At 33.3% G+C, this 26,448-nt stretch overlaps 2 protein-coding genes across 2 annotated transcripts in view; one reads left to right on the top strand and one right to left on the bottom strand.

The window, feature by feature from the left end:
• Positions 1–26,448, bottom strand: part of Phyhd1 (Phytanoyl-CoA dioxygenase domain containing 1) — a 184,068-nt gene that overhangs the window by 27,535 nt on the left and 130,085 nt on the right. The window lies entirely within an intron of this gene.
• Positions 1,318–24,557, top strand: LOC145947484 (uncharacterized). The gene is made up of 10 exons (XM_083057269.1): positions 1,318–1,651; positions 2,833–3,202; positions 10,578–10,639; positions 18,397–18,599; positions 19,600–19,883; positions 20,614–21,057; positions 21,401–21,604; positions 21,915–22,162; positions 22,248–22,369; positions 22,922–24,557. The coding sequence occupies exons 2-10, from the start codon at positions 3,113–3,115 to the stop codon at positions 24,034–24,036; spliced, it is 2,772 nt and encodes a 923-aa protein (XP_082913395.1). The 5' UTR covers positions 1,318–1,651; positions 2,833–3,112; the 3' UTR covers positions 24,037–24,557.

The raw sequence follows: 26,448 nt of genomic DNA, 5'->3' as shown, positions 1-26,448 counted from the left end.
ATGAGGTCCTCAATTTTCGAGAATGGGGCAGCAGTTTGCCTTCTTAATGGTACGGTTTCTGGGAAAATGGACGATTGCACCAATGATTAAATGGCTTTACATATCTGATTGGTAGATTTATTATGCACTAATGGTTGTCGGTTAATGTCGCGTTAATCACCTAAGAGGAGGGGATCGCTTTTACTTGGTATCTTTGACTTTCTAAAATAGCTTTCATAGCAAATGTATGACGAATATTTAAAAATTTAAGACCTTTCATTTTTACACTGTAATAATGATCTGGCTGAGAAATTTAAATATAATATATGTATAGATAGAATATCTTTTTAACTTAATATAATAAAAATGCCTGTATTAATAGATTTCTAGTACAAGTAATTTACCAATAAAAGTATTTTAGAAGTATAATATAATAACTTCATCTTTATATATTTAATTTTGCAAAAATGTTTTGTTTTAAATTTTCTTCCTATTAAATAACATATTTTTATGGAAATTTAGTAATTTAAACACATACACACATGTATAATCAAAAGCACCTGTACGGATGCAACCATAAATGCTTATGCAAGCAAGTACGCAGGCAATCACGCATGGACGTACATACATGTTTTCTATGCTATAAAATGCTCAGTAATGCACAAGAAATATGTTTAAAAATTTCTCTTAATAATTGTTCATTAATAAATTCGATTAAATTTATTTATCTTTTATAAATCTCATGCAAGACCAGAGCTAGCTTCCTTGCTTTCATGATTTCTACTGATTAAAGAAGGTCTATCGAATAATATGCAATAGATTCTCGTATTCCAGTAATTTATACGATTGATTAACACGTACATGTATATAAAATCACAAACTGTAAAAGCGGATAATTCTGAATACATCAAGTGTAAAGTTTCTCACGAATGCACATCTCGCGAATGCAATGCCTCTAAGAGGCAAAATGCGAACAGAGCAGAAAGGGAAACAAGAGTGGTCCCGAAGTGAGATGGTGGAGAAAGAAGCACCGATTGTCGAGAGTATCACGAGACAGAGGAAGAAAAAGAAAGCTGTGGAATCCCGAGTGCATCTGGGCGCGGGGAAACAGTACCCGTGAGAGGAGGGCAAAAATTCTTCTGGTAAAGGTAGATAACTATACTCGCAGAGAGAAAAAGAAAAAGAGAGAGAGAGAAAGAGAAGGAGGAAGAGACCGCGTTCTAACTACGAAACGAAGACCGCCAAGGATGAAGGAAAGGTGTGGAGGAGGTGGAAGAAGAGAGCCGCCGATCTCTTCGCGGCGAGAGAGGCCCATCTCGAGAGCAGAGGCTGCGGTTTGAAAGCCGAGGCCGTGGCGCCTCGCTGTTCGCTGTTCGGTGCTGCTTCGGGGCACGACGTGTGTGCTCCAGAGTGTGCTCCACGGTGTGCTAACTCAGTGCTGCGAGTCCGACCGATCGGTACCAACGCGATACCAGCCAGTTGTTCTCCAGCCGCGTGTTCCGCAGTCGCGGTCGCCGCGCCCGTTCGCCGTATCGCCGCGAGTGTTCCGTCAGTATTAACATCGGTCGTGTTCGTGTTAGGTGATCCGTCATAATCATCGATGGCGTGATATTAGTTCCTCCGAGAGACGTGTGTTTGAATAATCACGGAAGCTTGCTTTCGAAAAGAGGAGGTACGTTGACGCTCGTCGAACTTGTACAAGAGACACGAATGTTTTTAAAAAAGGATGCGAAGATGCTTCTAAAAAATGTATTAATTTTTCAGATGTTATGTATAAACGTTCTTTAGACTATACTTGATCTTGTTTGGGAAGTCACGCGCCTGTAGACGGGTATTATCGAGTCTGTCAATGTTTTTGCGTTTTTCGGTTACGATCATATGCGTGATTGTTTAAATAGATGCAGGCACTTCATGCGTCATTGACTGCAGTTTAGGAGTGCAATGAACAGTTTTATTCTTCTTTTTTTTTCGTGATTTATTTCGTGTAGATTCTTAACGCCTACTTACGCGCGAAATGTTCGAAGGCAAACGCGCGCGTAAGCGAGTTTTAAGCGCACATGACGCATCGTAAGAAGGCGGTTCCTGTGACCGTGTACAATTCTTCAATGCCAATTCGATATACGCGACTCGTACGTCCATTCATGGAAAGAGCAAGACGACTGTCCCGTCCATCGCAGATTCATATTTTTGATTTGATATTTTTGATAAGAATCAAGAGAGAGTTTGATTCAACATAATACATATAATATATTTCTTTAAGCATAAAAGAAAATAGCTTCAAATTTAATTTCGTCAACTTTAATTCCCTAGAGTTAAAAAAAAAATGGATTTATTTATGGATGTAATTTGTTTTAGACACTTTTAAATATTTATAATACAATGAATTAAATATTCATTTATCATTGTAACAGATAATCAATTTTATATAAGAATTTATTTTTAAAAATATATCTATATTTATATAAAGACATTCATTCTTTATATTTGTGTATGTGTTTGTGTGGAATAAATTTCTTTTAGATTAAATAATTCAAATATATCTCTATCAAAAAATAGTGAATAATTTTAAATTATTCAATATTATCTAATTTCATATATAAATATTGGAGCAAATTAACACAATTGCAACTCTAAAAAAATTTACATGATTTTTATTATATCTTAAGAAAATAATTATATATCATGTTATATTTTCTTAAAACTATATGCAAAAAAATATTTCTCACAATTGTCTTTAAATTTTAATTCTCAAATAAGAACTAATAGTGAGAAGTTCAAATGGGCATTAATGTCACTATGTTACGAAACGAACGAGGATCAAAATGTCAACGGAATAATTTCCTTGCCTTTCAGAGTAGCGAGAAGAGATCACTCATCGGAAAGACGACGCTTACGTGTCAGCATTTTCTTTTTGCCTCTCAGTGCCGGGCCTCGTGGGTCCCGGGATCTCTCTTTTACATTCGAGGATCCGAACGAGAAGCAATCGTAGAGAACACCTGCCGGTTGCGGCAGGTCACGAAGAACAGGTTTGAAGATGGCCTACATTATTGAGCCTTATCGGTAAAGGAAGAACCACTGGTCGCCGCACGAGCGATTTGACTAGAAAAGGATCCGTGGAAAAGATAGAAAAAAAATGGGCCAAGCATGGTGCAAAGAGAGGACCTCCAAGACCCAGGACTCCAAGTCCCCGTTGGATCGGGTTTTCTTACGATGCGCGCATCGGGTATGTATACGACGGAAACGTTTTACTTCTTGCTCAAGCATGTATTTGTCGGCGATTGACCGCGTGTTTATGGCTCCCAACGCGCGAGTGATTCTCTAACAATTTCCAAGACGTGTAAACGTTATCTATGTAAATATCGGCGATAAAACTTGATGATTATATTTTTTTTCAACTTGGATCATTCGCTTTATTTCTATTTTACGGAATTGGATTTTGTGTCTAAACTATACATGCGTCTCCTATATAATATTTATACAACATACACATATATTTTACACAAATAATCCTTTAATAAAATTTGATATTTACTCTTTCGAAACCAAAAAGCATAAATAATTATCAGTGAAATAGATCCTCTAATTATAAAATCTTTTAGTACGAGTTTTTGTAGAAAATATTTCGCGACGACTTGTATAATTATGTGATGACTGTCGCATTTATGGCGCGTTACGAGAAACATCTGTTTGCCATATAATTTTGCACGATCATTAAGCTCGTCAGTCGTCTCTCTGTACACAAACGATGAGAGACCGAGTACGGAAACATAAAAAGAAAACGCACAGTCGAAGAACGCTGGTTTTCACGTGCACTTGAAACGGACACGCGGGGATGTGTGTCCTCGTTATTATATAACGCATGCACGCGCTCGCAACGTATGCACGGATTGCACGAATCTACGAATGCGTACCAGCCGTGCGTGTCAGATTAATTTGGAATCTCAGATATGCGGATGTAACTACTACATACGACCGCTGCGCTGTAATGACGCTGATTTCCCTGCTTTTACCTGACAGAGCATAGATACGTTAAATTACACAAAGAAATTTAATGCACATAGATAGCTTCCTTAGGAAAATGTTGATTCAATGTTTATTTTGCACACAATTTCCGAAAGATGACACGAAAGCTTAATGATTAGCGTAGAACACATAAATGTAATTAATAAATTTAATACTGTTTTAATAATTTATATATGTTATTAAAAATTTACCTAAATTTTGCGCGTTTTAAATTGCGCAATTTTTATAGCTTCTAAATTCTAATATATTCAATTCAGTATTCACTTGGACAATGTTTTCGTTTCCGTTCAAGGGCAAACAGCAATATATTCCATGCGTTAAAAAGCGATTCGTTCAGTATGGTACAGATGACCATCGATCAATCGTATTCGAGAAAGAGAGAGAAGAGAGAGACGCAAATATAAGTCGTGAATAGCGTACAGTCAATTAGATACAGTGCGATAAGTTTGGCGTCAAACGAGAAAACGTGTCGCGTGTCAAGGATTTCGCGTGTAAGAAATGGTACAGGAAGGAAAACCGAGAGTCACAAGGTCGTCGCTAGATACCCACTTCTTGTAATTTTCACTTTATTCTAATATCGGAAAAATTATTCACTTGAAAATTACCACGGCCTTCGCGGCAAAATGGGAATGGGAAAAATGCTCGTAATGTAAATGCAAGTACTATACTACTGTGAATGCTCTTGTCCTCTTTCTGCATAAATACTTCTGCAGCATGATCTTTTTATTTTTGCATAAGAAATAATTGTTAATAAATAAGCGACTTTGTTCCGATAATTTTTTAGCCTACGCTTCTTTAGGAAGGACAGAGGAATTTATTAAAAATAAAATCTGGAATTGAGATTTATTTAATTAAATGATATCGTACTAAGAAAAATTGGCGTCCTATGCACAATTAATCAGTCTCAAAGAAAAATGAATTTTTATTGCATTTCTCTGTATTTGGCTCTTTCTAGTCTATTGAAATTTAAATTTATTAATAAATAGTTGTCATGTAAAAAAATGTGCAACATGTCGTATCAGTGCATTTAATAATTGCGCGTGATTGTGCTTACTTTCATTTCAATATATTCCTCTTTCTAACGCGTTACCTTCGCCCACACGATTCCGTCATGCACGCCACCGTTGATTAACAAACAATTGCTTTGTTTGCACCACCGGAGTCAAATCGCGGATCATCCAAGTATTTTTAGACTCGATTAAATTGTTCTCTTGTAGTGACGTGGGTCGCGCGTATTATTCATCCTGTACTCTTCGTCGCGTGCTGCATTCCGCGGCATTTCAAACTCGCGTCGTGTGTACCTACGCCATACCTCACGCTAAAATCCGAACTGATATAATATCTATGTTTGCGCAATCGTGTTGTTCCTGCAGCGTGTATGTACACGAATCTTAACCGGGACCTATAAATCGGAAAACCGATATAACGCGAAAATGAATTTTACGCTCATTACAAGTTGTAATTTACAACTATCTATGCATGCAACTATAAATATAAAAACTTTGATAGCATCAGTTCATCCAAAAAGTCATAATATCGATTCATCTAAATAGTCGTAATAATACCGTAATAAGGCGTTGTTTCGATTGCTAAATCTCTGTTATCTTTGTCGAGGGCGAGTTAAGATTACTGTGAAAATACGATTGTTGACTATTCCAGAATGGCGGAATCGGTCTAATCTTAATTCCCGTTCCTTATCGCGCTCGACATTTCTACCTTACGGGCATGACAGCTTAAAAAAATATATTTTGCTGATTCATATACATGTATGTACATATATTCAGAGAAAAATCTTGAATGCTAAAACAAGGAGAAAAAATCTTACGTTATACTCTAGAGCTTGATATTCAACGAAAAAAGTTATTTTTAAAGGATTTATATTAATCTAGATTTTTGAACAATCTAATTTTTTACATTATTAATTTACGTTGCATAAGTAAGAAATAATTTCACAATTTTAATTTTTCATATCAATTTTTCTTCATTTTTTTGCAATTAAATTTGCGTTAGATTTGACGAATCGAAGAAATCTCTGCAACCTGGTTTGAATTGTTAATGAAACGTTATTAATCTCACTGTTATGCATGAGCTCGTCGAAATGGAAAATATAATAGTCCTTAGTGTGACGCATGCTTATACAGAATTATACATGTATGTATGTACACCATATGTGCGAGAGCTCGTACAACTGTATGAACACAATTACGTTCACGTGATACGTTCGCTGCTACTCGTGATTGAAACATCGGGGTACCTAGTACCGATCTAACGGGGGAATAAAGATTACGTAAAGCACAACATACACATAATACAACATAGAACCGTCGTCTTTATGACGGTATCACCGGTGACACAGATCCTTTTCATGCTAGAGGAAGGCAAGCGATATTTGCGTATCAGTAGACTATTGTCAACGGAAATAACTGTTAGATAGATCAGAGCCCCTTCCGGAAATGCACGTTATACTTTTCAGCGATATTTGAAGTTGATTAAAATGCAACAGCACAAAACTTTTCTACAGAAAATTTAATGAGATTTTTATAATCTGCGGAATGTTGTGTAATTAAAAGTTAACGATAACATTTTTATAAATCTGATTTTATATATAAATTTTGATAAAAAAGTGTATAAATATTTGCAGTACTGATTTTTAAAAAATTGTAAATGAAAAAATTATAAAATTTACAGAACAATAAGTTGATTAGTCGGTGTAAATAAGACTGTTACTTTTAATTAAGTATCTAAAAGTTTTCGATTTTATAGTGATCGATAATAGATAATTATTTTACATTACACGCGCAACAAAATAAGTAATTATATAATCAGTTTCAAAAAATCAGTTTTTGGCTACATTTCTTTTAAAAAGTCTCTACGATTATATATATATAAATTATATGTTATTATTATCCAACCAATTGAAAAAAATTCACATTTTCTTAAGTAAAATCCTTCGAGAGAAACAATCGCTTCACCGATGCAGCTTCACGAAGGTAGATGTTGGCCGATCGACCTACACTACTATATTATTAATAGATAGTGAAAGTTACATTAGATATTTGTGCAGGAACCCAGAAAATTGCCTACTGTCACGGAGGTATGTAAAACTTTGATAATAACAGGTGTCGCGCGCAATTTGCGCGGATTTCATGCTAAGTCTCAACTTCTTATCGCATTAACATTCGCAGCTGGTATATGTAAAATGCTTTTGCAAACTGTAAATCTCAAGGATGGCATACGGAACTTGTTTTATTTCACTGGGGAAATTTACACCTTTTCGCATATTTGTGCGAGAAATTCCGATCTTCTCATCGAAATTACGCAAAAGTTCTCATCAAATTCTCTACACACAAGTTAACAAATATTTATATCAAAAATTTAGTTCACGAAGGATGTAGCAATGACGCGGTAAAGTCTAGAAGAAGTACAGAGAATAGTGAGTCTCTAATTTCTCGATAAAGATAACTCTCTCGAGTTCTCCAATCTGTGTTTCCTTGCAAACAAATCTGCGATATCCGCGATGTATCATCGACGCATACTTTTGCAAGTAGTAGTCGTACGATAGGAGTCCCGGGAGGACTCGCCGAATGTATTTCGCGAGCAACATTGCTGAAACAATGCTACCGGACAGTGACAGCGAGTTTCGGGACGTAATTTAATCGGTAAAATAACTTTTGTACACCGAGAGAGACTCGCGCCGGCAACGTGTCGCACGCGAGAAGTTTCCCAACGAATTTGCAATGTAAACCGCGCCCGGAGGTTCCGCGTGCGCGACACGTGTACGATTTCCAAAGGGCTGGTTCATACCGCACAGCACAGCCGGATATACATGCATATGTATATACATATATGGAAGGTAACATCACACCGTGTCTCACCGTGCGCGTGAGATCGATGCGAGAAAGAGAGAGAGAGAGAGAGGACCCTGCTCTCATCCCGCTAATCTCGTTAACGCCCTATTATTTGCCGCGTCAGCTACAACGTATCTGTATTACGCTGAAGTTGTATCGCATATCGGCCCTTGCCTATTACGGACCGAGTTTTAACTTGTTCGAATTTGCTGAGTTTCAAGGGCTCAATAACTTATAGGGAGTGTGTACAACAAAATTTAAATTATACGATTGCGTTGGATATTTGAAACTAGGAAGGGGAATTATAAAGTTCCGATGTAATACTCCTCGCAAATCGACGTTTTAAATACAATTTATGGAGTTAGTCCATAAGCTGTATAAATAAAAAAAAGAAATTATATTTACTCGTATTCTCGAATGTGGATAAAATTGGCGAGAAATAGCGTTTGATCGGCTGGCGTTCAAATTGTCGAAATCATTGTGGCGTGAAGCGGTCGACCTTCATATGGCGCACCGATTTCGACCGATGCTTTGTTCGGTTATTTTTTCTTTTCTTGATGTAGCCAAATCGAACGAATGGAGCGTTTGAAATAGCATTATTCTATCTATGCATTGGAATAATTTATTCTACTTCTTTTGTAGTTTAATGATTGCTAAAATAAGCAATCATTTTATTACTAAAAAGCGAGGTAAATTATTTCGATGTTTTATTTCTAGATAGAATAATATATATTTTTAAAAAATTATATATATATATATGTATATATAATTTAGAACATTAATAAGTAAGAAAATTCTATAAATATTCTATAAATATGCTTGCAATGCTAGATAGAGAAACACACCCTATATATATATAATAGAGTTAAACAGATCTCGTGTATACATTTAGATACGCAGCATATTATTGATTCATATAGGAATAATTGTTCAATGTGCTGCGAACATCCGACACGTCATGAACAAGTCACCTGGGATATCTCGTAGCCGGCGAAGGCCGATCGTAAAGACGACAGAATGGAATCGAGTTCGCTGCTAGTGCTTACTCGCACCTTTTGCACGCCATCGTGTTTTTGCGTCCCGCGAGGATACAAAGAGTATTATGCAACGCGATTCACACAGGATGCTCGTCGATTGTGCAATTCTTCAACAAGAGTGTCAGGGACCAAGTAGTGTTTCCGTTAAGTTTATTGATCGTTTCTTCTCTGATTATATATATATATATATATATATATTTCAATAAAATTGGAAGATAACGTAATTAAGATAATGTTGATTTGGAAATAATAATTGATATTTTTTTTAGAAAGTACTTGGACCTTGCACACACTTTAGAATCTAAATATATCCTATTTATATATTAACGAATATGCTCCTAATTTCATTAACAACTCTTAATCCTAGCGCGAAACTAATAAGAGTAGGATTCTATAGCGAACTGGTACTAATTGTATACAGAGAGAACACTAATTGAATACTAATTACGTTCAATTTAGATTGAAATTTTCAAGTTATAATGCGTACATCGTTGAAATACCTGCGCTCGTTTAAAATTTCTTGAAGAGGTTTCATTTTATTTTAAGTAAATTTTTCATAGTATTTTAACAAAAATGCCGTCTTTTAATTAATTTTCTTCTGTGCGAAAAACAAAGGTCAGGAAAATTTTTTAATTTATATTTTTCTTAAGCATGACAATCCAATATTTGCAAGAAATAAATTTGCTCCTAAAGAATTATAAGTTTTATATAACAAATTAAATTAAAAGGAAAAATCAACGTAGCTATTTTATTCATTGAACATTTATGGATGATTAATGTGCCCCGCGAGTGAAAAAAAAATGAATTGGTGCGCTCGCAAATCAATGGGGCGCAAATTCTTGCATCTATGGTTTTCGGCCGAGTAAACGAGCCGATGAGCCAAGTAATGCGAATTAGCTTAATCGGCTCTCTATGCGATCGATCCTTCATCCATCCACCTCGCGTCTCAACGCCTGCCTAGAGAATTGCCCTCGCATTCTCCCAACATAAGGGCCCGTCGAAGTAATTATGTTGTTAATAACTTATTAATCCTCGACGATGCTACCTTTAAGCTATCGACGGAACGAATAACCTTGTGTAATCTTAATTTTGCGTAACTATTTCATATTACCATTATGTTGTTATTAAAATATAATTTGTTGTTTTAAAAATAAGTATTTAATAAAATAAGTATTTATAATAAAATAAGTATTTATACCAAAATATATCACAATATTTGAATAAAAAACAATATTTCTATGTTGTATTTTAAATAGAATATTCATCGTCAAAATATTACTCGTTCAAGTAATTGAGATAATGTAAAAAAATGTCTCTCTCTCTCTCTCTCTCTCTCTCTCTCTCTCTCTCTCTCTCTCTCTCTCTCTTTCTAATTTTTCACAGAAATATAAACTGTACATAATTAATTCGCGCTTAATTTCTTTTTAGATGTCAATTCATTCAGACATCAAAATATTCTCAAATTATTTTGCTTTTTCTCTTTTTGTATATATAACTATATTTTTAAAGAATACATACTTTTTTATATTTTTACTCTCTTCTCATGATGTTTTATTATATGTCACTTATCATGCGAATATAATACATATCCACTTCGTTACCAGTAGAAATAGCATTCTTTAGTCTCCATCTAAACTTTCATGGAGATGTAGAACAGCGAATATAACAGTCATGTTTACTTCTGTTACAGATTTATCCAAGTTTAAAGGAGGAAGGCTCAGTTTTAGGAGGTGCTACGCAAAGAGTTACGAGGTATGCACACGTTTCTTTTTTTTTTTTCTTCAAATCTTACTCGCGCACATTTCGCGATTACGAGTTGTAAAAAGTCGTACGCAAGTTACGTCGGCTACAAATAACAGGATTTCACCGTCACTTTTAAGAGTCACGTCGCTGTAATTTCGCTCACGGTTATTGCCAAGAGCGCGCATCATCGTGTTGCTGTTAATTGCGCGAGAACGTGGGTCGGAGATAATCATTTAGAGGTCGGTTAGGGGAATATAATTCATGCGACCTTATTAATTCTAAAGATATACCTGAGTTGATAGAAAGTGACGGCAGCTACCCTTCGTGACCCATGTGAAAAATTGTGTTGTACCGTTAATGTGATTAATGTCATCATATATGTGCTGTCATAGTTATACTTACATGCAGGAAATGTATTACAAAAGAATTTATGAAAGAAGATCTGCTAATTTGAACTGAACAGTGGACTTAATGGCTTATTAGTTTAATGGACAAGTAATCACGTTACGTGTCCACTTCTCGTCTATCTTGAAACATTCGGTATAAAAGTTATATTATTGATCAGCGGTAAACATTTGCATAAATTGAGAATGATTTTATTGTATGTGTATGTGTGTATATAAAAATAAAACTATTTAAATTTATATTATAGTTATGCATTTAAAAATATTACTCGAAAATTTATTTTGCGTGAAAATAATAACGTATAATAAGTACAAATATAAAGTACAAATTGGAATTATCTACTTAATATGAAAATTATTAATTAAAATATTTCAAGCAAAATATTGAACATTTTTACTTGAAGTAATATTTGAAGAGTTTTTAAACAAAATTGCAATTTGTATATATAATTTTAAATATTATTTTAAATGTTACATAGTAAAGCAAATAATTAGTAAAGTGACAAAAAACAAATATTCTATTATTTCAAAAATAATAATTATTTTTTAAAACCAATTTGTAAAAACAATAAAAACGGATCTAAACACATAAAAAGAAATAAATATAATAAATAAAAATTTGTGAAAATACTTCACAAATATTTTATATATATTATAATTAATAGAAAACAATAATTATCTTAATTATTTTACTTAAAATCTTAAACGAGTAATATATTTGAAATATTTACTTCTAATTCATGTTTAAAGTCTATTCTTTCAAATAAGATTTTAATTAACGTACAAGTATAAATTATTTTACATTAATCATTCAGAATCCAGTAAGAGAAAGTAGCTTTTGCAACTATTTAGTTTGATTTAAAATATTATTTTTGTATCTTTTTCTTCTTCTTGCTATTGAGATATAATTAAATATCACGTGTTCTATAAAGCAGATAATTCCTTCTGCGGTAATATAAATGACGAAATATTAAAACTTGTCAAGTGGACAATAGATAGTTATATCATGTAATTAAAATAAATGGCACTATCTTCGACACATATTAGACACATATAGATACGCGATATCATGATTATGATCTTCTGTCGATTGTGCAATAAAGCATGATATATCGCACATAAAGAGGAAAGAACGCAATTTCCTGGTGCGATGGCAACATCTTTTAAGTGAAATCTAAATGACCGAACGCTTAAGCGTCATCATCGAAAGTAAACCTAACTTAACAATGAATCGAGAGGTAGCGAAGTGGTGGGCTCGACCTTAAATGGTCACATTCTCGTGTCGCATGCAATAACGCAATTTTATTTTTTTTTGCCATTTTTCAAAATTAAATTATTGATACGGCACTTACAAGTTTTATAGTCCATTTGTCAATCTTAAGAGATAATTAAGTGGCTAATATTTAAGCACTTAATGACCTTTCCCGTAAAATCGATTTTTGTTTTTATACTTTTTCCCTTTCTAAAAAAGGCATGTTATTGACATTGTTGTCGCTTTTCCGCGATGCTAATTAGCTGTCTCGATTCGCGTTGTGCGTTATATTCATATAGCATATTAGCATATAAGCATATATTCTTATAGCATCGAGCAGCTGTCATCGCGAGGATTAGCAGTTTAACAGTTTGTCCAAAATAAAATAAAATAAAATAATATATTATGTTTTAAATAATATGTTATAAAATACTTTAAACCAGAATATGTATATATATGAATATGTATAAATATATTATATACATGTATAATACATTTATGTACACATTTATATACATACATATATATATATATATATATATATATATACATTTATGTACACATTTATTTAATTAATATACACGATTAATATATCACGATTAATATTTTTCACAGTTATCAGCTGATTTCTGTCAAAAAATATTAATCACGGACAAAGTATTATAACATATTATATATTACTTACAAAATATTATTATTTTAATTATAATAATATGTTGTAAATATGTAAATAATATTATACGAGTATGTTATAATACATACTTATAATATAAACTTATTTGTGCGCGATTAATATTTTTTGACAAAAATCAGCTGATAACTGTCAAAAATATTAATCAAATTTCAAGTATTAAAACATATATTATTATTTTATTTAATTTTATTTTGGATAAACTGTCAAACTACTGACCCTCGCGATGATAGTCTATCGATGCTATAATAAAACGCACAACGCAAATCGAGGCAGCTAATTAACATCGCGAAAAAGAAACAACAATACTTGCGAGAATCAATTTAACATGCCCTTTTTTTAGAAAAAGAATAGAACAACACAAGCGTGCGCTATTCTTCAATTTTATGTTAAAAAAGATGATACAGAAATCAGCTGATAACTGTCAAAAAATATTAATCGATACTATAACATTTTATTTAAAACATATTTTAATTTTTATGACATAATATTATTTTAAAATTTAATTAACGCTTTATTAATATTTTTTGACAGAAATCAGCTGATTAAAGCGTTAATTTGATTTGCTAATTAAATTTTAAAATAAGAATATGTTATAAAAATTAAAATAATGTTTTAAATAATATGTTATAATTTTCCTTAAACTCGATTAATATTTTTGACAGTTATCAGCTGATTTCTATCAAAACATATTAATCGCAGATAAGGCATTATAACATATTATTTACAACATATTACCATTTTAATTTTTATAACCTATTATTATTTTAAAATTTAATTAGCAAATTAACGCTTTATTAATGTTTTTTTATAGAAATCAGCTGATTAAAACGTTAATTTGTTAATTAAATTTTAAAATAATAGTATATAATAAAATTTATAAAATAATATGTTTTAAATAAAATGTTATAGTATTTTTTAAACTCGATTAATATCTTTTGACAGTTATCAGCTGATTTCTGTCAAAAAATATTAATCGAGTTTAAAAAGTACTATAACATTTTATTTAAAACATATTATTATTTTATAATTTTTATTACATACTATTATTTTAAAATTTAATTAACAAATTAACGCTTTAATCAGCTGATTTCTGTCAAAAAATATTAATCAAGTTTAAACAAACTTTATAGAGATTTAGTTTTTTACATGCAAATTAATATATATACTAGAACAACACAAGCGCCATTCTTCGATTTTATATAAAAAGAATGATATAAAAATATCATTCTTTTTATATAAAATCGAAGAATGGCGCTTGTGTTGTTCTAGTATATATATTAATTTGCATGTAAAAAACTAAATATTGGTTATATCTTGAGGTATAATTCATAGATATAACTTGATAAATAATTATCCAATTAATTTTTTTTATATATATTGATTACAAAAGAGAAGACTTTATTTCTCTTTCACAAAATTATTTTTATTGAGAAATAAAAACTGTTATTTTTATAATTTTTATTTCTTTTTATTTAGTATTTTTTAAAATTATGTTTTGGAATCTAATAAAAATAATTAAATAGCTACAAACCTAATATTATTATTATCATTATTTGTATGATTTTGTAAATAGTGTAGGTTAGGGAAATTATTATTGATAACACAATATTCAGTTTCGATAAATTTGGCATTATCGTAATGTACCGATTGCGAGAGAAGAGGAACTATAAATTTCAATAGCGAATATTTTTGGAATTGGGACATTATATGCGATGTTATATGTAAAATGCGCGACGCATTGCGGGCAGAATGTTGGTCCCCTGGTTCCCTCGTTATCGTGGAAAAGGATCTACGCCACATGACAGGTTTATCCCATATTCAGACAGCTTTTAGGCCGCGTGACAGTGAATCCATAGAACGATGATCGAGCGTGGGTCGGTGGCTTTAGCTCGCTCTCATCCTACGTTTCGTTCCACCGATTCCTTTTTAAGGTCAGTAGACCGTCTAGATCTGGCTCTCAGGTGCGAAAGTATAAAAACTATCGTGTATATCTAACAATAAGTAAGGCTAATAAGAAAGCAGAGAGAGAGAGTGAATCTCAAATTAATTTTGATGTCTGTAATTAGAAAAATAAACTTTATAAGCTACAAAATAAAATAAACAGACTAAAGTTTTAATTGTGATAAAAATAAGAAAAATTACTAGAATTTTATACTATAATGAAATCTGTTCAAATAAACATCAAGGACGCTATTTTTCAATTTGCTTGAGTATGTGAGCTATCTTATATATTTATTTAATTACTTTATGTGAAAAGCACGTATATTTAATTTATGTGAAAATTAATTTATGTGAAAAGTAGAAAATCTAGATTTATGCACTTTTTCTGAAAAATAATGAGTTTTTGGATTTACGATGTTCTGCTTCTCAGACATACATATCTTCTCAGTAATCTTTGTAGAGAGAAGTGCACGATAACACACTTCGGATCCGCCGATAATAAATAGCATACATTAATCTCAGTAATCTTTTTAGGAATCTGGATGAAAACGTGTAAGGTAAAGCGATTTGTAACACGTTATGCATATCTCGCGCAAACTATAGAATTCCATTGCTTAATTATGTTAACCTGTTCAAAGAAATCTACTTTCTCTTACATCTTCTTTCTTTTTTTCCACAATTGCACGTGGTATATACGCGACCACTTCAATCACATTTTTTTGTCTTGTTGGGAGAACGAGTACGCGAGTAAACCGATCGATATAACTTCACTACGGTAGTAATGATCAGGTGATTGGCTCGCTGCCTCACACACAGCGAATTAATATCTTTAATTTATTGTCGTCAAACATATCATACAGATAAACAAGCATTCCTACCATATCATATTACGATCTACAGTACGTGAGTACTTGCACTCGTATAGATGTGTACCCAATTTGTAAATACCTTGTAGATTCTTTACAGATTTTACGATAACACGTGTTTTTCTCAAGTTCAATTTCTGATAAATATCAAAGGTTTTTAACCTATATGTATTAAAATATTTTAAGCTAGATTACTTGTTCTATTTTATTATGTAATTGAGAAATAACATTATATACTACAGTAATTCAGCATAAATATCTCAATACTTTTATCTCTATTGAGATAAATATTTTTATTTACGAAATAATAGAAATTATTATTTAATTGTATTAAAAACTTAGGAATATAACAGGATTTAATCGGAAAAGATTTTTTAAATTTATAAATGGCGTAGTGTAAAATAATGTTAATTGTCTATGTCTATCTGCGTCGACAAAAGCTCATTTTGCCGATATAATTTATTAATTAACACATTTCGTATAATGAGTGAAACGAGCACGTGTTGTAAAATTATGACATGCGGAAATTTTGTAACAATTTCGTAACTGACAAGATATTCTTCATAGAGCACTATTAGAGTGTTTGGCACTGAACCAGTGTTTATCATCAGATCGTAATTAACGATGCAGAGAGTACTGTTTATTTTCGCATTAGAGCCGAATAGGGGTGAAATTAAGGGACGAAAAGCTATGCGTTTATCGTAAGCTTTTCATAGTTGATCACTTCGATAATTATTAGCAAGAAATTGCGGAACGTTGTATCCACACGTTGTCAGTAAATCGCATCAGTAAATGAATCTTTTGACGTTATGCAAATTAAATGTGAAAAATGGCTGATTGAAACGCGTATTAATAATCACGTTCGTAGCATTGAAAATATGCAGATTTTATAAATCTATTCTGACAGAGCTCGCACACAACAGATATGTTTGTAATAATATGCCCGTGGCACGAATTGTTTCGACAACGTGAATTTTAATTCACTTGAGCTTGCAAGAACAGCGAAAATGAGGATTTCGCGTAAATTATTCGCGCACGCCGTGGCATAAATTACGCATCGACTCATATATGTACGTGCGCGGGTTAACATAGCAAATAAACGTGTCATAGGCTGTTACAGCGTCGTTGGTGTAGCTCGAACAATCATATTCACATATCGATATATCCAGAATAAGAGAAACGGAATACAGAATAGAGATTTTAATCGGTTATTCATAGCATTTTGTTAACATTACGAAAATAATTTGTTTTTTTCCCTTAAGTTTTAAGTTTGTTTTATTAAGTTTCCAGTTATTTCAGGAGAAAGTATTGATTTATTATTTCTAATCTAATAATAATTCTAGCAAAATAGATAGACACAGAAAAATTTAGAGATTCGTTAGAATTATTCTATATAATAATTCTCTTTCTAAACTCTTTATTATCTTCATATAATCATTTATTTATTAATGTTTAATTTAGAAAAATTATAATTTAAGACAACTTAATCTTGATAGTACCTAGTGGATCTAGATAGTTTATAATGTTACTCTATATTTGACGTTAGTTCAATGTAAATAAATCACTGATAAAAGATACTCTGGCGAGACCAATGGAATTTCCTTCTTTGCGGATATTTTCAAATCGTTCGCGTGCACTGGGGTTATTCTGTACAAAGTTGAAAGGCGCACTCTCGTGCGCGAGGAGGAGGCTGTATGAGAGAAATTCCAGTAATGTTTCGTGTCTCGAAAGAGTTATAGCTCAGGGGACGCGAAGAAACACGGAATGCATTTGCGATAAACCGATATATAAGTTACGCTGCATCGCAGCGATTCCAGATTATTTCGGTGCATCGAGCTGTAATTTTTGATGGACATGAATTATTTCGAAACCGGTACAGAATTAACAACGGAATGTTTCCAGATTTTCTCATCCATAACATTTTCCATGCAGATTCATCTCGTGTCGTTTTTTTCTCGTCAAAATTCTCTAGAAATACTCTCTAAACAACAGAGAATGATTCTGCTTGGATTTCGTTTTAATATAATACACGTACAAACATATATTGTTTAATGATTCAGAAAAATCATGCTTGAAAAAATGTTGCAGATTTAAGTTTTCCCAATGCAAAATTATCTATATAATACTAATGTCATATCTATGTCATCTACGTATAATTATCTATTCATTTGCATTTTTAAAATGCAATTTTTCAAAAATTTTTAATTAAATTAATCACTCGGAAACTCTCTCTCTCTCCCTCTATACACAGTTTAATATTTTATTCAAGAAACTCTATTTCGGCTTTAGAAGAAGGAAAATTGCAGTTGCGCTTGTTAAATGTATATTTATAAAACGTTATAAATTCTCTGACTTCTCAATTATTCAACTTCTTAATTATTCGTGTTTGTATAATGCGTATCGCTAAGAGGAAGTGAAGTTGGAGAGATATCATCACATGCGTATAATCATAATGAATTTCCTAATGGTGCGCTCGCACGGTGCTCGATTACACGTATTAAATTCGATATCGTAGTAATATTATATATTTACATTCGTACGATAGTGCATCATCGATAGTGCATCTCGAAAGGGGAAGTGGCATTTCTCACTTAATCTTTTCTGCTTAGCTCCGAAATAGGATACGCCGGCTCGCCACCAAGGGAGGTGCTCACAAGGGGACGTAGCATAGACTCTGTGGACAGGCCCTTTCATCCCAGCGACTGGGTGGACGTTAATCTAGAAGTGCCTAGCCCGCCGAGAGCGAGCTCGCCTCTCACGAATTCAACCGCCGACACTAGTCTGTATCCCGCTACCACACCTACATCCAGCTGTAAGCTCATAATTTATCGTCAGATTGTACAGCCGGTGTGGATCGTTAAGGTACAAACCGAAGACGCGTGACGCGAAACGAAATGGAATTGCGGTGGAATGTAAAATCTATTAAGAAAAATTAAAAGTATCCGATTAAATTTTCTATATATTTAATAAATGAGATTTTATCTCGTAGAAATAAAAGATATTAAAATCGATTAAAGAAAAATTTTTTTTACATTTAATTTATTAATCAGAAACAGCTTCAGATTATATTAAATTTTAATAATATTGTTTCAAATTTTTTCTTTTTAATAAATTGTTTTTTTTTTAAGCAAACAAAAATTGAGATCTGAGAAATTGCTTTCCAAAACCGATGCCTGCATAAATAATAATAAGGGGGGGAATTAAAACATTTAGAAACCTATAAATGTGAAATAACGTAATATTACCAAGACCTCTGTTTTTTATTTATATCGCTATTTAAATTGTTTAATTCGTTAAAGAAAAAAATGTCAGTACATTTCCTTTATGTTTTCAAGAAAATAAAAGACACACGCTCGATGAAAAATTGAATATAAAAATGATTTCGCGATGTTGCGCGTAAATCCGTGTTAGTTGCCTATGCCAAATATATTCGCGGTTACCTTTCTATCGTCTCGCGTGGAACGCAATTTCAACTACCGCAGCTTATGAAGCCGTAAACGGGGCGTATGCCACGAGCAAGCAAGCCTGGTTCTCGCAAATTTAACCGTCTGCCCTCTTTTCCCTCCATCTCTTGTCCAAGCATATTATAAGCCCGTATAATTTATCGCTGTACTCTACATAGATCTTTAACGAGTCGCGTTAATGCTGCGACGATGGCGCAAGTAATGACGCACCGATTTTGTTAGACATTATTAAAGTCGTTAAAGTCGTTCAATCTGCATGCTACAAGCATCGTTGTATTGGTAACTGTAAAGATATACACGCTCGCCCGTTTAAATCCCGGATAAATATGTTTGCCGTCCCTACTATAGGTTCCAATCTAAAGGACGTAATTCCTGTGCCACCTCCGAGACGAAAAAAGAGAAACAGGGGCAGACCCTTGCCGCCGAAACCGGACGAGATTCCTGACAGCGTAACCAACAATTTAAGACTCGGCGATACATGCGAGGAACCGTTATATTTGTCGGTCAGATCGCCAAAGACGAGTGCCGATGACCGCGGCGATGGTGACGTCGAGACGCGAGGAACGGGAAAGATCTGTCCGGAAGATCCGAAGCACGAAGGACGAAGGACGAAGGAGATCTACGAGCATAAAGTGAGTAATAGCTCATCGCGATCGACAATTTTCTTTAAAAACTTCGCTTTTATTAATTTTTAATAAATAATGCATAATGTACGGCTTTTGCAAAGCCACGTCGCGTGACGTTAATTGTGTGAAACGATCTATATTCCTTTAGTTAAAACATGCCCGTTCATTTTCATCGACGTAGAATGAACGCGATTACGTAATACATATATCATTACCATCACGTTTAAATTATCAAGTTATTCGACGAGGAAAAAATCCAGCAATATCCCCACATAAAAAGATGACATAATTATAAACGATATCCTATAAAACTTGTAAAATTTTGATTACTTTTGTTAATAGATGTAACTTTTGTAATTTAAAAAAATGACGTTAATATAATTTTTTAGATATACATCGTATTAAAATAAAGCACGCTATATATAAATATAGCTTCAGAGATTAAAATAAATAAACATTCACATCACATTTTATCTAGACTATATTTTATCTATTTACTTCTCAATAAAAAATTAAAAGAAATACGTTATATATATACTGCAAAAACGGTAAAATTTTTCTATAAGTTACATTTCCTGAAAACTATTGATGGATAATTCATGGTTTGCATTCAATCTATATGTAAAAATAAAGAGCAATAAATATATGTAACGTGCTGTTAGAAACTATACTTAATTTTGAATTCCTCGTTTTATTCGAGACTTCGACTAACGAAAATAATGATTTCTCTCGATAGGTTAACGGCACCGGAAGGATAATATCCAGCGAGGTGGTTTCTGGCAGGAGAACGTCCACCGACAAGAAAACTTCGAGGACTTCGGAGTCGGGCCAGCATCACCGGAAAGTTCTTGAGAACGAGGAATACGAGCGATTCGCCGGGAGTCAGTCGATCAAGGACTCTTCGACCCCTAATCGCCAGGACAGACGGAAGTCGAAGGAGCTCGAGCAGCGGATCAGGGATCCCTCGAGAGACGACGACAGACCGGAAGCAAATACAAGGACGAAGAACTACAGCACCGTTAGCTTGCCGAATTACGATGAGTTGGACGTGTCTAGGCATCCTGCGAAAAGTACGGCAAAGGACGAGAGAGGCACGGGGGAGAAAATGAAGTCGAGGAGACCCGTCAGAAGCAGCACCGGCTCGCTTCCGGCCGAATCTTTCCTGTCGCCTTTCTCCGAGGTAGTTCAGTATAATAATTCTCCGTCATTTTATTTCATTGATCAAACGCAGGAGTTCTGAAATGTCAAGATAGTCGCGAAGAAATGTACAGACGATTCTTTTAGAGTTTCTGTGAGAATCAGTTATTGTAAAAAGAGGGTGAGTCAATTTTTACAAAGTATTAAAACTTGAAATATCTAATATTTTTTGATATTTCATATTTCATTATTTAAAAATATCCTGATAAGTCATATTTTCTAAATCTTTTTTAATTTTTTTTCTTACACTTTAATTAAACGCGCATGCTACGCTAATGTTCAAAGAGAATTAAGAGTAATGATTATATCATTATTCTGGATTGCAGAAAACCAGCGTACGCCTCGAAGATTATATTCCGCGACGCGGCAGCATCGAGCACCTGTCGGCGCATCAGATACTGGGGAAGCTGGGCTCCAGCGAAAACGAGGTCACCGACGGCGGATTCATGAAGTACGATCCGAATAAATTGGAAGATTGGGACCTCAGCGACATCAGTAATTGCGACCCGAACCGGCGACTCTCCGGCGAGGTACGTTTATAAAGTGAGCTGCGTCGAAATCGATATTAAGCCGACGCCTTGTTAGCGCTGTTTTTAAAACGACTAAGACATCAAATCGTACGAGAAATGTATATCTTCATTCTCTTCGCCATTCCGAATCCATTTAAATTATCTTTACGACATCTAGCGAATTAATTTTTGTCATAAAATATCATCGTTTTGATTAGAAAATACTTCGTAAAAGTTCACTCACGTTCTCTTTGTGCAATAAAATTGATCCAAATATTATTATCCAAAGACGAAAACACGTTTGCATTAGTATCATGAATATAAATTCCAGTATTCGCCACAAATCCATAACGACGAAACAGCAGAGAAAAGATTTTCGAAGGGGATAGATGTCGTCGACTATTCGCAACATACCGAGACCGGGGAGGCTGAAACGACCGAGGTCGAAATCTCATGCGTCCGTCGAGATATGACTTCGCCGTTGCAGAAGCCGGAATCTTTCGGCAAGGCACCGTCACCGATGTTTGATTCCGATATAGAATCAAAATATCCTGATGATTGGCTCACAGATCGAGATAGGTACTGAGATCAATATACACAAAATTGTATGCGAGATTGGTTGAACATAATTTAATGTGTGATATATTTATTTTAAACCATTAAGATATTTCGATCCTCCCAAAATGTCGGAAATCTGTCACGTATCACCGATTTGCGAGTTAGCGACGTCACCGGTTCGCAGAGAGCCATTCTTTTTGAACGAAGAACTTCATCGCTCGGCTTTAGGTAAATATCAACAACAATAGTAATAATAATAATATAGCAATTCGAAAATGGAGCTGTAATATGCATATTAAAAGATATAAATTTAATATTATATAAAAGTCTATTCTCCATCATTTCTAATTTAACTGATAGAAAGAGATCGACGCTAAAAATTAATTTATAATATAATATTTTTAAAAAATCCTTATAAAAATAATTAAATTAAATTTTTTTTTAATTCATAGATATATATTTTTAATTATTTTAACTCTACGATATCCTATCTTCTCGTTTAAAAATTCTATAAAGTCCAAAAGAGAAACGGCTCGATAGAAATCTTAATGTGTGAAAAGTGACGATGAGTGAAATTCTTGCCCCTATTTACAAGAAATCGTCGCCCATGTAAACCGAATATACGTCCGACCGCAATCGCGCGCGCACCTTCCCTTACCCACGTACTTATCCGCTCTTGGATTCTATCCCGGTCGGTCTCGGATAATCGTCCGGAGTGGTAGAAGGTACCCAACTATTCGCGTACGTGACTAGTTAAACCGCGGACGTTCCATTTGGCAGATACGATCGGAGGGTCCTGCAGGAACGGCGTCGTCATCCGGGAATCCGATCGATCCGACCAATCGAGGCTGATCTTTGGCCGTAATCTGTCGAACGAGAGCGAGCTCTACGACGATCCGTACGAGTCGAAGGAGCTGCGTGCACATTCCGACGTAACGAACAAGCTAATCAGAACGATATCGGAGGAATCGCTGCCGCAGGAGATGCTGGAAGGGATCGACGAGGAAATCATCGACTTCTTCGATGAGAAGTTAGCCAAGGATACGACCAACGAATTGAAGAAGGATTGTCAGGGGCAGCGAATGAAGACGCCGCCGCCGAGTCCGGAACCGAGAATTAAGGCTCAGATCCTGGACAACGATCATTCGACTCTGTTAAAGGTTCTGAATGACGAGGCGGCTGACGGAAGCAACCTCAGCTCGATGACGCCGAGCCTCACCGAGCTGGAGGCGGCGCTTTCGGATATGTTAGAGAAGGAAGATCAGCAGGACGAAACTGCGAAACGAGAAAATACGAACGGAGATTCTAAACGGATAGAGCCTATGGAGAAGCTTCTCGAGCCAAATATAGTACCCGTAGACAAGCACAATGCAGTCAATAGAAATATGTCAGATCAACATAGTTCAGTTAGCGATGACATTCTAGTCGATAAAACACTTGAGCATAAGACGTCGGATCAGTCGTCCGTGTCCTTGGATCAAATCCTCGGAGATTCGACGTCGACACCGAAGAAAAGAAAAGTAGCTTTCTGCGTCTGGGAAGAGAAGGTGACGGACATCGATCTAAAAAATAACGAAGAATGCGAAGCAAAGAATGTAAACGAAACAAGTCTTGATATCAAGTCATCTGTCGTTACGCCAGAGCTAAGATCAACCTCTGAATTCTTTGGAGATATTGAGATTAATAACAAAGATAGCGCAAAGTCTATTGGAGAAGCACCTGAGAAGCCTAGCAGATTATTTCAAAATTTGGAAAACGTAGCCGAGGATTCGAAACAAATTCCTACGCCGCCACGAAGAAAGAATAAAAGTTTAAATTCTACACAGGAATCAATCAGAATTATCGAAAATTATCCCGAAGATCCTGATCCTCGTCCCAACGATAGACTTATATAATAATTTTATATATTACATAATCTCGTAATATTTCTGTTGTTATGTGATCATATGCGATAACATAATTTTAAACTTTTTTTGTGCCACGTAAATTGTTAATATATTTAATATATTAGTTTGTGATTGCTATAACTAATAATCATTAATATGTAATTAATAAACAAAAAAAATAAAAAAATTATAACGCATACATTGTTCAAATTCGAATATCTTTAAAAAATAAAAAAATGTTACCACATTTGCATCATCATATGCACTTGTATATTATTCACAAAATATTATAAATAAATAAAATCATAGATACAAATCTTGTGTTGAAAATTTTTTAAATATTTTTCTTTTTTAATAATTGAAAATAAGTTTTTAAGTAATTGCTATAAACTCGCGAATTAACCTTAATAGATGCAAATGAAGAACAGTCCTTATTCTTCATTTAATTTCTAAGAAATTTTACTTATATAAATTTTCTTTATATACTATTTAACATTCTCAAAATAAAGATTTTAAGGTATCTAATATAAAAAATATTTCCAAAGTTCTCTAGCTAGAAAAATTTGGGAAGTAATCTAACGATAAGATTATAAGTAAAAATTGTAATTAATGTTGCAATATCTCTATGTATATGTAAAGTTTTCTCTTTTAATGCAATAAATCTGTATATATAATGTGATAATGATAAACTAATCCTGACACATGACAAACAAGTACCATACTCCCTCTATGCGATATGATATAAAAATCAAGCACGTAAAAGATGTGAGGTTTTCCTCATTCATGATAAGCAATGCTTTTATTTTTTTCTTACTGCTACGTAAAAAAACTGGGATTTGAAAAATATTTTCCATGTAGTGCAAAAGGAATCAAGTTGTTCTTTACGTTAGATCACATGGACAAGCAAATATTTTCCTATGCGAACGTAACAAGAGAACAAGAGAAACAGATAACCAGATCTCTGCGAATTCTTGCAAAATATATACGTGCAATGTTGATATTGAATATTTTCCTCGACTATTTTCCTACATATGATAGTTATATGTGTTCGAATAATCCGAAAAAGTCACAAAAATTTTCTCTTATCTATTTACTTCTTTGATTTTTTTTTTCAAAAAATTAGTATGCTGTTGAAATTACACAGGATCGATTATATTTACAAAATATCGTGAATATTTACTCAAAAAAAATTTTTTTGTCTTTACATTCTTATTTTGTCGCATAAATTAAATTTATATTTTTTATCTCTTCTTTTATTACAAATTATAATTACATTAACATTTTTTCTGCTTCTTATAGTAAATAATTTTAAATTTTTTATCGTTTTCTCTATTCGATTTCAAAAATATAATTAAATTGTTTTTCTTTTACGATTAAATAAGTAGTGTTAAATATATTTTATTAACAAAGTTGCTAGTAAGTTTGAGAGAATATGCCGGGATATCATCACATTAATATAAGTTGTCTGCTAGTTTTTAATCTTCGCGGTCAGCATGCAGGACATGATCCGCAAGAAAAAGTTGCTAAAAAAGAAATAAGAAAATGCGGATCGCGTGGAAAAACTGAAGAACGAAGTTTCTCATTATGGAAAAGCTTTGTACGAAGACTCCACTCACACCTTAATCTCCTTCATGTTTCAGAAAAGTACTAAGTTCTTGTAACATACTGTACGATACGTACTGTACATAGCGAGTATCAACTTTGCGACAAGTTTTCTAATAATCATCATATAGGTGCTGCATAAAGACTTAAAATATGGATAAGTGAACGAAATAAATAAATATATATTTTTGATTTATGTAAAGAAGAATAGAATATAATTTCGTGAAAACTTATGAATAATTAAGAATTCTGGCTTTACTTTTAATAGTTCTATAGTTCCTAAATAAATTTAAGAAATAGTTCTGGCCGTTAAACAAAAAAAAAATCAGAACAAACAGATAATAAATTCACGCAGTATCTGCTTGTTTTACGAAATTTTTTTTACCATTTATCGTCAAATTTTCATATTTTAGAGCTTTACGTTTATATTTACTTTACTTACTTAATTTTATTTATAGTTTATTTTAATAGCTTCAAGTTCTAGAAAAAGTTTTATCTTAAAAAAAAAAATATCGATTAATATAAAATAACTGCGAGCAAACGCAAATGAATATCGAAGTAAAACACTATGGTCGAGCTTTTCGAGAACTGTGTTTACTTTAGAACAATTCTGGTATAATTCTAAGCATATTTATGACTTTTCTAAAAAGTTTTGAACCTAAGCAATATTTAAAAGTTTTTGAATAATTTTTTCATCCGAAAAATACATCTATAGATATGTAAAACGCTTTTTCGTAAAAATAAACAAAATTCTCGATAATTGACTCATCTCGATACTTATACATGTGAACGTTTGCTCGTGACTATTTAAAATGAATC

Source organism: Prenolepis imparis, unplaced genomic scaffold, assembly GCF_030444845.1.
Source record: "Prenolepis imparis isolate NDT839.2.m4 unplaced genomic scaffold, iyPreImpa1.0 SCAF_2, whole genome shotgun sequence".
NCBI lineage: Eukaryota > Metazoa > Arthropoda > Insecta > Hymenoptera > Formicidae > Prenolepis > Prenolepis imparis.
Note: the sequence above shows the minus strand (reverse complement) of the source record. Positions and strands in the feature narration are given on the sequence as shown.

Excerpts from the sequence above, each read along its gene's own strand:
- LOC145947484 (XM_083057269.1), top strand. The coding sequence starts at position 3,113 with ATGGGCCAAGCATGGTGCAAAGAGAGGACCTCCAAGACCCAGGACTCC. Across the intron at positions 21,058-21,400 it reads TCCTGTCGCCTTTCTCCGAG|AAAACCAGCGTACGCCTCGA; the intron begins GTAGTTCAGTAT and ends TCTGGATTGCAG. Across the intron at positions 21,605-21,914 it reads ACCGGCGACTCTCCGGCGAG|TATTCGCCACAAATCCATAA; the intron begins GTACGTTTATAA and ends TATAAATTCCAG.